The sequence below is a fragment of the Pectinophora gossypiella genome, chromosome 28 (assembly GCF_024362695.1).
Source record: "Pectinophora gossypiella chromosome 28, ilPecGoss1.1, whole genome shotgun sequence".
Lineage (NCBI taxonomy): Eukaryota > Metazoa > Arthropoda > Insecta > Lepidoptera > Gelechiidae > Pectinophora > Pectinophora gossypiella.
The window spans coordinates 2,177,326-2,192,547 of NC_065431.1; the positions used below are offsets into that span (position 1 = coordinate 2,177,326).

At 38.4% G+C, this 15,222-nt stretch overlaps 1 protein-coding gene across 1 annotated transcript in view; it reads right to left on the minus strand.

Annotated features, from left to right (window-relative positions):
* LOC126379109 (probable multidrug resistance-associated protein lethal(2)03659) overlaps positions 1-15,222 on the minus strand; it is a 62,320-nt gene that overhangs the window by 39,200 nt on the left and 7,898 nt on the right. The window contains exons 2-5 of the mRNA XM_050027714.1: positions 4,743-4,954; positions 2,390-2,452; positions 1,090-1,166; positions 17-119 (exon numbers count right to left, since the gene is read on the minus strand). Of these exons, the coding sequence (XP_049883671.1) occupies positions 17-119; positions 1,090-1,166; positions 2,390-2,452; positions 4,743-4,822 (323 nt within the window). The 5' untranslated portion in view covers positions 4,823-4,954. The remainder of the gene's footprint in view (positions 1-16; positions 120-1,089; positions 1,167-2,389; positions 2,453-4,742; positions 4,955-15,222) is intronic.

Genomic DNA, 15,222 nt, shown 5'->3' on the forward strand with positions numbered 1-15,222 from the left:
TTAAATTTGTACTTACCGTATACTAGCATCCACTAACGCGAATATAAAGTTGCCTAAGAAAAAACTGAATCCATGAATTTTCATGATAGCCTTCAGAAGAGACGGATTCTTGCCCTTTTCTGAAAAAAAAAAAACTTTTTTTAAATTTAATATCAACATTCAGTAGGCGCGCCGCCGCCGGCAAATTTTGGGTTGTCTCCGACCTCTAATATAGCTACAAACCCATGTACTGACTGACTGACAAATTTGTTCTCCCAGGAGCGTCTGGGGGTGAAAATAATGTATGCGGGGTTTGATCTGGACCTCCCGGTCAGTATGGGAAAACTTCCAGATCTTGGAAAACTGCTCCGCATCAGGGAGACCTAAATCCCTGGATCAATTTTTTTTCGCACAATATATTTAAATCTTGGTCAAATCAAATCGCCGCGCCGGTGAAAAAGAATCAAAATGGCGGAAACACAAGATGGCCGCCATACAAAATGGTAGGTGGGGCAGTTTCGAACACAAACACGACGAATCACGCGAAATCTAGTTCTTCTTTAAAACTGACTAAATAAAATTTAAGTTTTCTTTGGAAACTAGCATAATCAAAACAAAAAGTATAACTCGAGGAGATTCGCCCATCTCATACTCCCCATTTGTCCGGCCAAGTAGTTAATGCCATCTGCAGCAAATCTACAATAAGTCACGTCAAAAAAAAAGCCCATCTCATCGATCTTGAATGGGATCTCGTCATACTCACGTGAAGCTTACTTTATGTAAAAAAGCTTATTATAAGATTAATGATTACCTAAATGATAAAAATGTCTGGTATTGAATGTGTTCCTCTAGTTATTAAATAACTTGTAATGTACCCTCATTGATTTAAAAGATGTGTTGCTGTTGCAGTTTCTTGTCATTTCTTCTCCTCAGCCATAACACCTTGCGAAATGACGTAAATTCAAAAATGTTACATTGACCTTCAACAAGTTTATCCATGATAATTACGTTGAATAAATTATTTTGATTTCTGATTTATGCTTCGGGACTGATCCCGAATTAAACGTGATCTCGCAAGATTGGGATTGCATTTCCTAATCAAATATTTACCTTGTTTTTGTAACTGCTTCTTCCATTTTTGTCCCATTACATCGCCGCGCGGCGCCGCCTTCGTTTCTGGCGAACATCTGTACAAACAATGATGATTAAAAATGTGCCGATATACACTTCGTATAACAAATAGACAACTTCTTCCATCGTGTGGGTTGTGAGGTGGATTACCAACCTCTTCAACCCTAGTATCAGGGTTACTATTGAACCGCCAAAGGCCCCTGACATGGCTAATGTTACGACTACTTACTTACATCAGTAAGTAGTAACCGGGACCAACAGCTTAACGTGCCTTCCGAAGCACGGATCATCTTACTTTCGAACAATCAGGTGATCAGCCTGTAATGTCTTAACCAAACTAGGGACCACTAAGTGTTTTTTGTGATATGTCCCCACCGGGAATCGAACCCGAGATCTCCGGATCGAGAGCCCAACGGTCAACCACTGGACCACTGAGGCCGTTTGATTGCGTTATTAAACGTATTATCCATCTAACAAATTCAATTATATTTCTTTTCACCAAAAAATAGGAAGAAAGTGGTTATAAAAGAGACTTATCTATGTACATGGCAAATGGCGGCCTTATCGCTTAAAACGATCACTCCCAGACAACCATAAGGTGAGAAAATATGTAAGTATATAAGTATTGTTACTTTTTAACAAACTAATAAATAATAAAACTCTTGCGCATTTAATAGGTGATGGATGTCAATTATCAACACGCGCCGAGTTATCGCAAGTTATAACAGTAGGTTAACAAACATATTTATTTTATAATTATTTATGAGTATTTATGTAATACTTTCCCATTAAGCTGAGGTTATCAAAGTATATGAGGTTATGTTTCCTGATTCATGTAATTTATTGCCTGTACCGGGGATGGCTAACCAATGGCACGCGACTAAATAATTTGGGCACGGCAATGATGGCACGCAACAAATTACATATTGTATTTACGAGGTCAATGCACGCGACAAAATAATTTGGGCACGGTTATGATAGCATGCAACAAAATAATTTGGTCACGGCATTGACGGCACGCAACAAAATAATTTGAGCACGGCTATGATGGCATGCAATAAAATAATTTGGGTACGGCTATGATGGCACGCAACAAAATAATGTAGGCACAGCAATGATGGCACGCAACAACATAATTTGGGCACAGCATTGATGGCACGCAACAAAATAATTTGGGCAAGGCATTGATGGCACGCAACTACTCACATATTGTTTATAAGAGACTCGCGACAATCAATATATGTATATATTTTTAATGGAATTAATTAATAAGTCTTACCTATAGACGTCTGATATGCTAAGCTGTCCTTTTCTGCCTTTAGCGAAAAGTGTTCGTGTATACCTGATAACATAAATGGTAGTTAATAATTGTATAATAATACAAAATAAGATAATAGGATTACGAAAGCGGTATATAAAGCGTAGATTGATGGTAGGGCTGGCAGAGAAAGACTCAGAAGGACGTACATTGACCAAATCGGAGATGTCCTTAGAAAAGGTTCAGTACGATCTACTCTGAACCGGCGTGCGTGTATGAAGCGATTGATAAATGTCGAGGAAGCGAGAGAAGTGTGTCAGGATCGAAGCAAATGAAATTCCATTCCAATTCCAGTCTCTGCTTACCCCGGTGGAATATACGTGGGTAACCTCTCCGTGCACCGCGGTGAGCACGCGGCTTGAAGCACAGATTACTAGTTACAACATATACATACATACATAAACTCACGCCTATTTCCCATCGGCGTAAGCAGAGACTATAGAATTCCTTTGCCTTCAATCCTGACATACTTCTCTTGGTTCCTCCACATCCATCAATCGTTTCAAACACGCACGCCGGTTCAGAGTAGATCGTACTGAACCTTTTCTAAGGACATCTCCGATTTGGTCAATGTACGATGAGCTGCAAAAGTCCAATCAGTTTCTTGCAAAGTAATATATTAACTGGTTGCACTTAAGACCTCCTGGTTACATGTCGTTTCTGTAATATACCAAAAACACCTACAAAAACATAAATTTTATAATTATGAGAACTAATGGTTCATAATTTCACCACTGTTTACAAATAATTCGCTGGGCTCAGTGACTGGACTTTTGCTCTTTGATTGTACGTCCTTCTAGATTAGTGGTTCCTAACCTGGGGGTAATTACCCCCTTAGGGGTAAAACGGAGATTCTAGGGGGGTAACACGAAATAGTATTATAACTCTTGTTACATTAAAAAAAAAGCCAGAAACCGTCTGAATGTTGAGCATGACATGAGATGCGCGTTGAGTGAAACCGAACGTAATACAGTGAAACCTGGTTAAGTGAGACATCAAGGGACATGCAATGTCGTTTCACTTATAGAGGTATTCCACTTACCCATTGTCTCGATTCCATTTACCCAGATAACGATTGTAGCTTTCGTTTTGGCATTTTTCAAATAAACATCTGTATGATAGTAAAGCGAAACTAAAAATGAAGGTAATTGAAGCTCAAAATTTGTACTTACGTACTTGGAATTACGTGTGGAATTTGTGGGTAGAATAAGAATGAGTAAACAAACAATGTTATCTCAGTTACAGAGGTTTATGAATAAAAAATTTACTCGCTGTCTCAGTTATAGAGGTAACTATGATGATAAATCGAAAGAACGAATCCCAGATATAGAGGCTTACCTCGTCCCACTAACAGAGGTAATTCAGCATGAGTTCCAGTTATGGAGGTTTCTCACTTATCCAGGTCCCACTTAACCAAGTTTCACTGTATTGTCAAACTTGCGAATGCAAATTCAACCTTCACACTAGTTAACTCCGAGATTAATATATCACTTTACTAGTTACCTAAACGTGCATTTTCTTACTTACATAATGGTGCTAATTCCTGTAAATACCATCTAATTTTATTTTAAGTTATATCTGTCATTTTCTTATCCGCCGAAAAGGAAAGGGACGGGTAATCGACAAGCATAAAATTTACGGAACACACGTCAATTTTAAGCACAAATCTATACCAACCGTCTAAAAATTTTACATCCTTCAATAACTCGACACAGTTAAGTAGACAGCACGTCAAACGGATTACATACCAGCGACGTACCTTTTGATTCGCCCGGGTTGTTCATTCATTTACTCATTCTTCCTAAAATTAAGAGCTGTGAATCATCCGTCCCTTTCCTTTTCGACGGATATGAAAATGACGGATATAACTTAAAATAAAATTAGGCGGTGTCTGCAGGAATCGGGGCCAATAAGGGGGGAATATATTCGTTCGAATTTGTGTGGTTTTAATTATTTTAAATTAGGGGTAAACTCAATTTCCATACCTGTTCACAGGAGTAGTGACATTAAAAAGGTTAGGAACCACTGTTCTAGGTCTTCCTCTGCCAGCCCTACCACCAACCTTTGGTATATAGACATAAATAGGCCCTTTTATAAAGGACACCACCACCATCGTTGACCAGTCCATACACTCAATTATTTGTATTTCTCGTGTATGATGTCTTTTTATTTTTTATTATGTGTTTGATTGTAAGTTATGTGTTACTCCGTGTTTTATATTATATATTTGTTATTTATTTTATATTTGTTACTGTGGTGTCCCTTTATAATAAACGTTTCTTTCTTTCTTTAAATAAATCTTTAAAATACTTACCAAAATGTAATTCTGGAGAATATATTAGCGTTGTCTTTCGGATTTTCCTTCCGCTCGGTATCAAAATAACCTGGATCCATTGTATACTTAGATATAGTTTATTTATAACTAACTTTGTATATAATTGGCACTTTGTGATTGACCACTATAACTATATCACTGATTTTTTAAGTATCGTTCAAGTTATGATTAAATATTCGCCATAGTTGAATCTGAAACAAACAATGAAGGTTAGTTATTGTTAGAATAACAGACTAATAAACACTTTGTGAGACTGTCCTTTGTTTGGTAAGGACTTTTCAGGCTTGAATCACCTGATTGTCCGAAAAAGTAAGATGATTCCGTGCTTCGGAGGGCACGTTAACCTGTTGGTCCCGGCTACTAGCCGTAAAAACACCTTCACCAACCCGCATTGGAGCAGCGTGGTGGAGTATGCATATTATCCCTTCTGGTTGATTGAGGGGAGGCCTGTGCCCAGCAATGGGACGTATATAGGCTGTTTATGTAAATACCCCACATCGCGGTCGGGGTGGGCAGTCACAAGTAATAAGGTGTAAGGGAGACAGCACGAACTCGGTCTCGCTCGCACTTACGGGTTAGACGGCACATAGTAAAAATGAGAATTCTGTCAACGTAATACCTATGTTAGTTTCCAACTAGTCAAATCAGTTACTTTTTACTAAACGTCAAAACACAAAATTACAATGGAATTTGTATGAAAATGCACACTGTGACGTCGTAGAAAAACGTGCCAAAAAGCAGAGACTATAGAATTCCATAACTAAAAAAACTCAAAACTTTTAAATTAACTCAAAAGTTCGCATAAACTTTTGATTTAAGAAACGGCTTGTTGGCACGAAGCGAAAATAGATAGGTACACTTTGTTTATTAAATATTCCGATATAATAACACTATCGCGAAAGTTTTCCGACTAACTTAATGCGATCATTAACCACAAAACACCACTTCGTATTAATTGTTTAGATTATTCAATGAAGAAAGCAACCGTCCCGTTTCCGTTCCCGCCAAAAAGTCCCCACTTATGTAATACTCCAAATCTTATCATTGTCATATGAGTTTCTATAAACTGGCAAATCACGACTTGCAAAAGACCACATTTACGTAAGCATATCTTTAAATAATCATTTAGGCCAGTATACATTTTCCCGTTACCTTGGAAACAATGCACATACCTACTATTACCATTTGTATTGAGATTATTTTTTCTTTTTACTTTGTGAGAAACAGTGTGGTAAGAGATAGATGTGGGGTAAAGGACGATATCCCATCAAAAACATAAATGTGAAATGAGAGCCAAGTTCAATACTATGCCTTGGTTATTGACTTCAACGACAAAAAGAAGTGAGATCTAAATGGTTGCCAAGTTCAATGGTCAGTCCTATTTATACATTGTTTTAAGTTTACGCGGTTATTATCATAATTAAAGCACATAATAACGGGTTCTTACCGCGTTTAAATGGGGATATGAGACTCCCGATATTTCGACACTGTTGCAAGTGCCATGATCACGGTATGACTGTCAGTCAGTCATCCATATCCCCATTTAAACGCGGTAAGAACCCGTTATTATGTGCTTTAATTAGTCCTATTTATAACAACATAAAATATAATTTTTGATTGCAGGTTCGAGTCCTGTCACGGTCGCCACAGAAATATGGCAGATGAAAATGCGTTTGTGCAACGTAAAACAACATTTAATTCGAAGAGAGAAAATTTATGTATGACACTCAAAAACAGCAGTTTTGATCTGTAACCAAGCAACATACGTCACAGATAATATATTGTAGCCTAAGGTCCAACTTGGCTACTTTTTATATACGCGACGCGTCAATTTGACGCGTTTATGTGAAATAGTTTTTGTATTATGAAGGGAACAAAAGTGTCTCGAAAAGGTTCGTGTAATATTACACACGGTGCCGCTCGCCAGTGCTGTTACGTGAACTTGGCTTGACACGCTACCGCGTGTCTAGATAGTGACTAACATTGAGAAAGAAATGTTAAGTTGGTTTGGACACTTAGAGAGGACGAAGGATAATAGGATTACAAAAGCAGTATATAAAGCGAAGGTGGTAGGACTGGCAAAGGAAGACCTAGAAGGACGTATATTGACCTTAGAAATAATGTCCTTAGAAAAGGTTCAGTACGATCTACTCTGAACTAGCGTGCGTGTATGAAACGATTGATGAAAGTGGAGGAAGCAAGAGAAGTGCGTCAGGATCGAAGCAAATTGAATTCCTTAGTCTTTGCTTACACCGGTGGGAAATAGGTGTGAATTTATGTATGTATACTTTGTGAGACTGTCCTTTGTTTGGTAAGGACATTTCAGGCTTGAATCGCGTGTGGTCCTCGTTAATAGTTACTGTTGTAAGTACGTAGTAACATGAGCCATGTCAGGCTTTTGGCGCCTCAATAGTAACCCTGACACTAGGGTTGATGAGGTTGGTTTCCACCTCACAACTCACACGATAGAAGGTTTCAAGCGAACGAAATCGCGGGTACGAACAACAGCTAGGATATGTATATAGCGGAGATGGGAGTCTTCGAAACGGCAATGCAGGACGGAAGAGGCGAGTCCACAGGGACTGTAACCTGGAACCTGACAGAGGGCAGCAGTAACTGTGACAGGAGTCCTGGCACGGCTTTGAAATAGACTACTGTGGGCGCCATCTCGCGTCAGAAAAGAGTACTGCGGGGCGGAACGCAAGACGGAAACCACTGCCGCTACCGCTACCGCTCTATTTTTCTCTAAAAAAGTAGCATGGAGAATGCTACACAGACAAGAGCGTAAATTAATAATGTTCATGACAAGTGCAATAACAGGGATATATTGTACACTATCTCTCATTATGATGGACCTGTCATTGACATGGTTTTGATATTAAGGACGTCCAGAGTAATTCGATCTCCAATTACGAAATTAATGTATAGATCGGAGGGCCTTAGTCAATTGTATGTTATCGTATCGTATCTCGGTGAGATAATATGACATTGGCATTTCTACGAAATGATTTTAGATCACTCAACAAAACGAGACAAGAGGGAAACCACTGTTATATAGAGCGGGTATAGAGCGTACTCCACCTCGCTGCTCCACTATACTGGACTTTGCAAGCTTGAATCACCTGATTGTCTGAAAAAGTAAGATGATTCCGTGCTTAGGAGGGCACGTTAAGCCCGGGACCTCCCGGGATCCCAACGTTACTCTCCATATTAAAGTCCTAACATAATAAATCTTATGGATGCATCAATGGTAACAGGTTGCCAGCCTATATATTTCCTCGTTCAAACTTGACAACCTTGGGATCGAACCTGTCAACTTTTAACCTACTGCCTTTCTATTTAACTTTCCGCTTTTAAACCTAGTTTTAAACTTAGTTTAATTATGTATAGCCTTGAATTCTAGACGTTTATAATTAACTAAGGTAAACCAATCATAGATGTTGATTGATGCGATAACTATAATTTAATTACTTTTCTATTTCAATCTCAATATATTAATAAGCCTAAAAATATGTACATGTCGCCGAAGGAAATAAATATTCCTTTGGCCAAAACTCTATGGTCCAGTCCTTTAAAAAGAAACATAATGGCGGACATTTTTAAGAAGAAAACAAGAAAGAAGATAGTTGACGATCGGAAGCAAAAAGGAATACTGTATGGGCTAAGCTCCCTTTGCCTGCCCGAATAGGCTAATAATTTAAAAAAAAGCTAAGAGGATTTAGTCATGGTTGAACTATAGGTATTTAGTTATATTAGATGTATTGAATAATACACCGTGGAGCCGTGGTAGCCCAGTTGGTAGAACGCTTGCCTCTCACTTTAAGGTCGCAGGTTCGAATCCAGCACAGGCCTAAACCAATGATTGTCGAATTTGTTTTCGAATTCATGTTTGGATCATAAATGGTTATCACGTGCTCAGCGGTGAAGGAAAACATCGTAAGTTGGAAGCGAGTTGAGTTGAAAGCTTCCAACCCTTCGCGGGTTGGAAGGTCAGACAGGCAGTCGATTCTGAAAAAAAAACGGACCTGTCAAATCTGTCTGTCACTGTATTGTTTTTTTTTTTTTTAGCATTGGCTAGGGAAATGATGATGAAGTACATTAAGGCAGTTTACTTATTCACAGAAATATATTACTGTTTTCGTAACTTATTATCTGGCAGTAAGAACTCTATGGTGGAATTAAAAAAAAACTGTAATTACGAGTAAAACACACTAGTGAGGTAATTTTAAATTACTGTACGGGTGTTTTAACAAGGTGCTATGGCTGTATGGGCATAGTTCCATAGTGCCCTTCGAGGAAAACCAAAACAAAAAAAATAAAAAATAAGGTGCTTTATGTAACTAAAAGCGAGAAAGTGTTGAAAAAATATTTGTCGCATTGCGTTTAACAAGTATGTAAGAAAATCAATGAACTATTATGTTGACCTTTACGAACTAAACTCAGAATCCCATAACATAAGGTCTATAGCTATTAGGCTACCTGACAACCTAGTAAATTTTTCTTTTTTGTTTTGGTTTTCCCCGAAGGGCAAGGCAAAGGGAACTATGCCCATACAGCCATGTCTTATGTATTTTTTTTCTTGATGATGATTAATGAAATGATGAAAGGTGATGACGATGAATGATGAAACCTAAGCCCCCACTCTCGGAGTAGACTCCTACTCCGAACCCCAAACTAATTAACTCAAAAGTCCCCATAAACTTTTCGAGTTATAAAGCGGCTTGTTGGCACGAAGCGAAAATAGATAGGTACACTTTGTTATTGAATATTCCGAGATAATAACACTATCGCGAATGTTTTCCGACTAACTTAATGTGATCATTAACCACAAAACACCACTTCGTATTGATTATTTAGATTATTCAATGAACAAAGCAACCGTCCCGTTCCTGTTCCCGCCAAAAAGCGTCCCGTTCCAACCTAGTCAAATAAGATACTTTTTACGAAACGTCAAAACAAAAGTTCACGTTGGAGTTTGTATGGAAAAATTGTCCTGTGACGTCATCATTAAAAGCGGTCAAACGTCGTACTCATTGTTGCTTCATTCACAAATAAAATTCGAAAATAAGTCGAAAAGTATAATGAGATTGATTTTTGATCAAGTTAAACTGGCTTCTGTTAACAAACTCTACAATAAAACGTAAATATTAGTAACATACCCAGTTTTTTCTAGTTAGTATTACAATAAATAACACTATTACAGCGAATACCAAATATTATTACTACGATTTATCTTCTTCTTTGCGGGTCGATGGCGATCGAAGCTAAATTTTTGCTGACCAATAATTGGCCACGCTTATAATAAGTAATATTAATAAAGTCCAATACAGCAACTATTTTTTTCAGTTTACGCTTCTCACGAAAAATTCCGTCCCCACTCGTTTTTGTTTTCTTCGAAATCCTAGACGAGACTGACGCCAAAACGCATTTTTTAAAAAAGTGATGTGTCGTTCCTTTTTTGAAATTGCCAACATGTCTATTTTATTTAAGATTAGCATTTTATAAAATTCTCGTCAATAAATCCAATCCGTTCAATTAAAAAACAGTAACACGACCTTTTAAACTGCAATAGAGTAATACCGTTACAGATAACTAATCAATGATTGATGGTTGACCATATATACAGGGTGTTAGTGACATCGTACCAAATACTTACCAAAGTTCTTCATGATTTTAGTGTTTTTTTTATTTTTTTCAGTTCCATACTTTTGGGGTAAATTCTACTTGATATCAACTCGGAATCATTATCTGAATTATACGTCAAAGTTATCGTTACTCCTCTGCTGGACTGGGAGTAAAGAAAAAACATAGAATGCGTCCAGCTGCCTATCTTCCCGTGCATGTCGTAAAAGGCGACAAAGGGACAGCGTCCTGTCGAACATGATGGATCATCTGTAAGACCGTTAGGCTGATCCCCTATCATCATACGTTTTATCATTATCCACCTTAGGACTATGTATCAAAAGTGGCTGCAAATAGTTACTTCATTATTTGTAGTTCTGCCCACCCCTTTGGGGAATACGGGCGTGAGTTTATGTATGTATGTAACACCCTGTATAGTCGAGATAAGGCATTGCGTAAAAGCTTGGCTCTTGCCCTTTCATGGAGGTTTATTTCGCTTCACATTTTAATTGTGAACAGGTCCATTAGACGCCATGACCCAGATTTCGCGAGTTCACGGTCATGTCAAGCCAAAGACGGACTTTTCAGGTTACGTTCACCAAAAACAATATAGATGGCATTGTACAGCTTTAACGTTACTGCCTCCGTGGTCCAGTGGTTGAGCGTCAGGCTCAAGATCCGGAGGTTCCGGGTTCGAATCCCGGCAGGGACATAACACAAAAAATACTTTGTGATCTCTAGTTTGGTTAGGACATTACAGGCTGATCACCTGATTGTCCGAAAGTAAGATGATCCGTGCTTCGGAGCGCACGTTAAGCCGTTGGTCCCGGTTACTACTTACTGATGTAAGTAAGTAGTCGTTACATGAGCCATGTCAGGGGCGTTTGGCGGCTCAATAGTAACCCTGACACCAGGGTTGATGAGGTTGGTACTCCACCTCACAACCCACACGATAGAAGAAGAATCTAAAGCTGAGACGGCCCTCAAGATCATGCTCAAATCCCTGTTGCAGAAAAAGAAAGGGACGGCTAATCGACAGGCATAAAATTTATGGAACACACGTCAATTTTAAGCATAAATCCAAAACAACCGTCTAAAAATTTTACATTGGCCAATAACCCGACAAAGTTAAGTAGTCAGCACGTCAAACGGATTGCATACCAGCGAGATGACTATTTTATTCGCCCGGGTTACTAATTCATTCGTTTTAAAATTAACTTGTTGACAATCATCTGTCCCTTTCCTTTTCGGCGGATATGAAAAAGACGGATATAACTTGAAATAAAATTGGGAGGTGTCTGCAGGAATCGGGGCCATTATTAACACAACGATGTGTAGATAAGTACTTATTTATATCGTATTGTTTCGTATGATGCATTGTTCTACAAACCACAAAACGTTAAGTAACTATTTACCTTGAACATTTTATAGTTGAGTTGATGGTTACGGTTGACCATCACTAGCTTGTGTCAAGTAGGTTAATAAGTCTTTTCTCTTCTTCTAATCCTCTTATCCTCTGTTGGATTAATAGCAGATTTTCTCGCATACCCTCTTTCTTTGCCGCTTGTTTATGTACTACGGGTAGACAGATATGTCTGAAAATTATGGATCTACCTACTCCACTCCAATCTCATCTGTCATCCCGTGATCATGGCACTTGCAACAGTGTCGAAATATCGGGAGTCTCAAGTAACTGATATAAACCCGGTAAGAACCCGTTCAGGTCTCACAGAATACCAGCGTCGCGGCTCACGCCGCGGCATAAGCTGGGTGAGGACCTTTTATACGGGACACCATCCACTACACATGGGTAAGCCGACATGACGTCACATTTAATTTAGGTATAAGTTTCTGTGTTCGTTCTCCATGTTCTATATAGAAAATATTTCACGTGTGCGTGATATATATATATATATACATCTATTTAAAAGCTGAGCTCTTGTCGGTGGAGTAATCGCCATTCCTCTCTTCTTCCCGCCAAAACCTTCACCTCCCGATACGACACGACCTGCACCTTCTGTTCTTGGGTTGATTCAGACCATGATTCTGAGTTAAAATCAAGTGGAATTTTCCGTCGCAAAATTCATGATTTTTTTTAGTTTTTTAAAATTATTTTCAATTATATACTTTTGCGATGAAAAATTCCACTTGATATTAACTCAGAAAAATCAGCTGTTTCATCCCCCTCAGTATTCGTTACGATGTCACTTACACGGTTACACCCCGCACAAGTACATACTGTACCCATACAAGTAGGTATGGGTGTTAGTGACACCGTAACGAATACTGAGGGTGATGATTCAGACCATGATTCTGAGTTGATATCAAGTGGAATTTTCAGTCGGAAAATTCATGAAAATTTTTGTTTTTCTTTTTATTAATTGCTGTTCCATACTTTTGCGACGGAAAATTCCACTTCATATCATCTCAGAATCATGGTCGCAATCATCCCTCAAAGTTTTCGTTACGACGTCACTAACACCCTGTATATATTGTAATCCGTGTCTGTGGTGTCCTAAATAATAAATGTTTCTTTCTTTCTTTCTATTATGTTTTAATTGAGTACTACTTACACACATGAGTTAGTTTACATTCAAATAAACGTCACCACTACCATTTCACGCCCTTAATCTTTATTTTTATCATGCAAACACGTCAATATGCAAACATTACAGTAGTGTTCTGAATCACAAATAACATATTATGGCGTAACTAGTATTAAATATAAGATACAGGGGGGTTAAAATGGCCACATCGAAGCAATTCATCTAAGAAAGCAATATTGCTATTTGAAATTTGTTTGCATTGCGCACTTACTTTTATATGCGCAAATGCAAATTGCAATATTGCTTTCTTAGATGAATTGCTTCGATGTGGCCATTTTAACATTGAGCCGCCAAAGGCCCCTAACATGACTCATGTAAAAAAAATAGCATGGGGAATGTTACACCGACAAGAGCGTGGCTCTTAAATTAGTGACGATGATTTATTTATAAATGTATGTTATTTATTGGTAAGTTGTACTTGGGTGAATATCAAAATTTCAACTTTGGTGGCGAAATTTCATATTATTTTTTCGTGAAAAATTATATGAAAATTGCAACCCTATTATAGTAAAATTTACATACTAATATAAGATACGGATGTTGTCACAGTAAGATAAAAGCGTTGAATGAAAATATCAATTCTGAGCGCGTAAGTAGTCAACAAATATTGAATAAAAGACTTCAGTAATATATCTTGCGCAAAGTGTCTGCTTCTTGTGAAATACTGAAGTAAATAATTCAGTTTACTTAACTGTTCTATCTAAGAAGGTTAATAAAATATCTTGTATATCTTGATGCGGAAGACAAGAGTCCTAGTATGGCTTTGAAATACAGGGTGTTAGTGACATCGTAACGAAAACTTTGAGGTGAAGATGATGAGTTGATATCAAGTGGAATTTTCAGTCGCAAAAGTATGGAAGTGAAAATCTAAATATATAAAAGGAGAAACTGACTGACTGACATATCAACGCACAGTCTAAACGGCTAAACGTAGGCACTTGAAATTTGAAAGAGACGTAGCTTAGGTACCGTAGAAGTGCACTAAGAAAGGAATTCCCGGAATTCCCACGGGAACGGGAATTAGCGGGAAAATCCTTTTGTATGAAAAATCTCAACCGTTTAAGTTAGACGCTTGAAATTTAACATGCAGGTACCTTAGTTAACTTAAAGCTTAGTTGCAACATGATATTGCAAAATTCCCACGGAAACGGGAGTTAGCGGGAAGAAACATTTGTATGAAATAATCTAAACTGCATAAGTTAGATATGCACTCCCACACACACAAAGATCTCTCTTTTATAACACGCCACGCGGACGAAGTCGCGGGCAAAAGCTAGTAATTTTATAAAACACAAAAAAAATCATGAATTTTCCGACAGGAAATTCCACTTGATATCAACTCAGAATCATGGTCTGAATTATCCTCCTTAGTATTCGTTACGGTGTCACTAACACCTGTATACTACTCTGGGCGCCATCCCACTTGCGTCAGACAGAGTACTACGGGGCGGAAGGCAAGAGGGAAACCACTGCCTAACTTTTCCCTAAAAAAGTAGCATGGAGAACGCTACACCGACAAGAGCGTGGCTCTTAAATTAGTGATGATGAAACATCTTATACTAGTAGTGACCCGCCCCGGCTTCGTGCTGGTAGCCAGAGCATATGACAGCGCGAAGTTGTTATAATGTGCGTGGTAGCCCAGTTGGTAGAACGCTTGCCTCTCACTTAGCGGTCGCAGGTTCAAATGCAGCACAGGCCTAAACCAATAATTGTCGAATTTGTTTTCGAATTCACGTTTGGATCATAAATGCTTATCACGTGCTCAAGTGCATCGTGAGGAAACCCACATACCCAAGAAATGGATTTTCGGAGGTATGTGACCTAACCTGTAGTGGGCTGGTTTTCCCTTCGCAGGTTGGAAGGTCAGACAGGCAGTCGCTTCTGTAAAAAACCGGACCTGTCAAATCTTCAGGTTAGGTAAGCGAACTGTGAACAACGGGATAATAATACTAAGGAGATGATCTGCTATCATAAATTAGTTTCCCGTGAGTTTAAGTTTGCAAACAATAATGTTTCAGTTCTCGGCATTAAACCTTGGACTTATTTGGCGTTCTGCCAATTAGTTTACGAAGTCGTTGTCCCCCTTACAAAGAAAGGTCGTTGGGTACAAAGAGACAGTTTCTTTAAACACTACTCTTTGAACAAAGATAAGTATCACACATTATAAACGCTAGCTTATCCACTTCACATATTTTTTGACGTGACTCATTGTACACTTGGCCGGACAAATG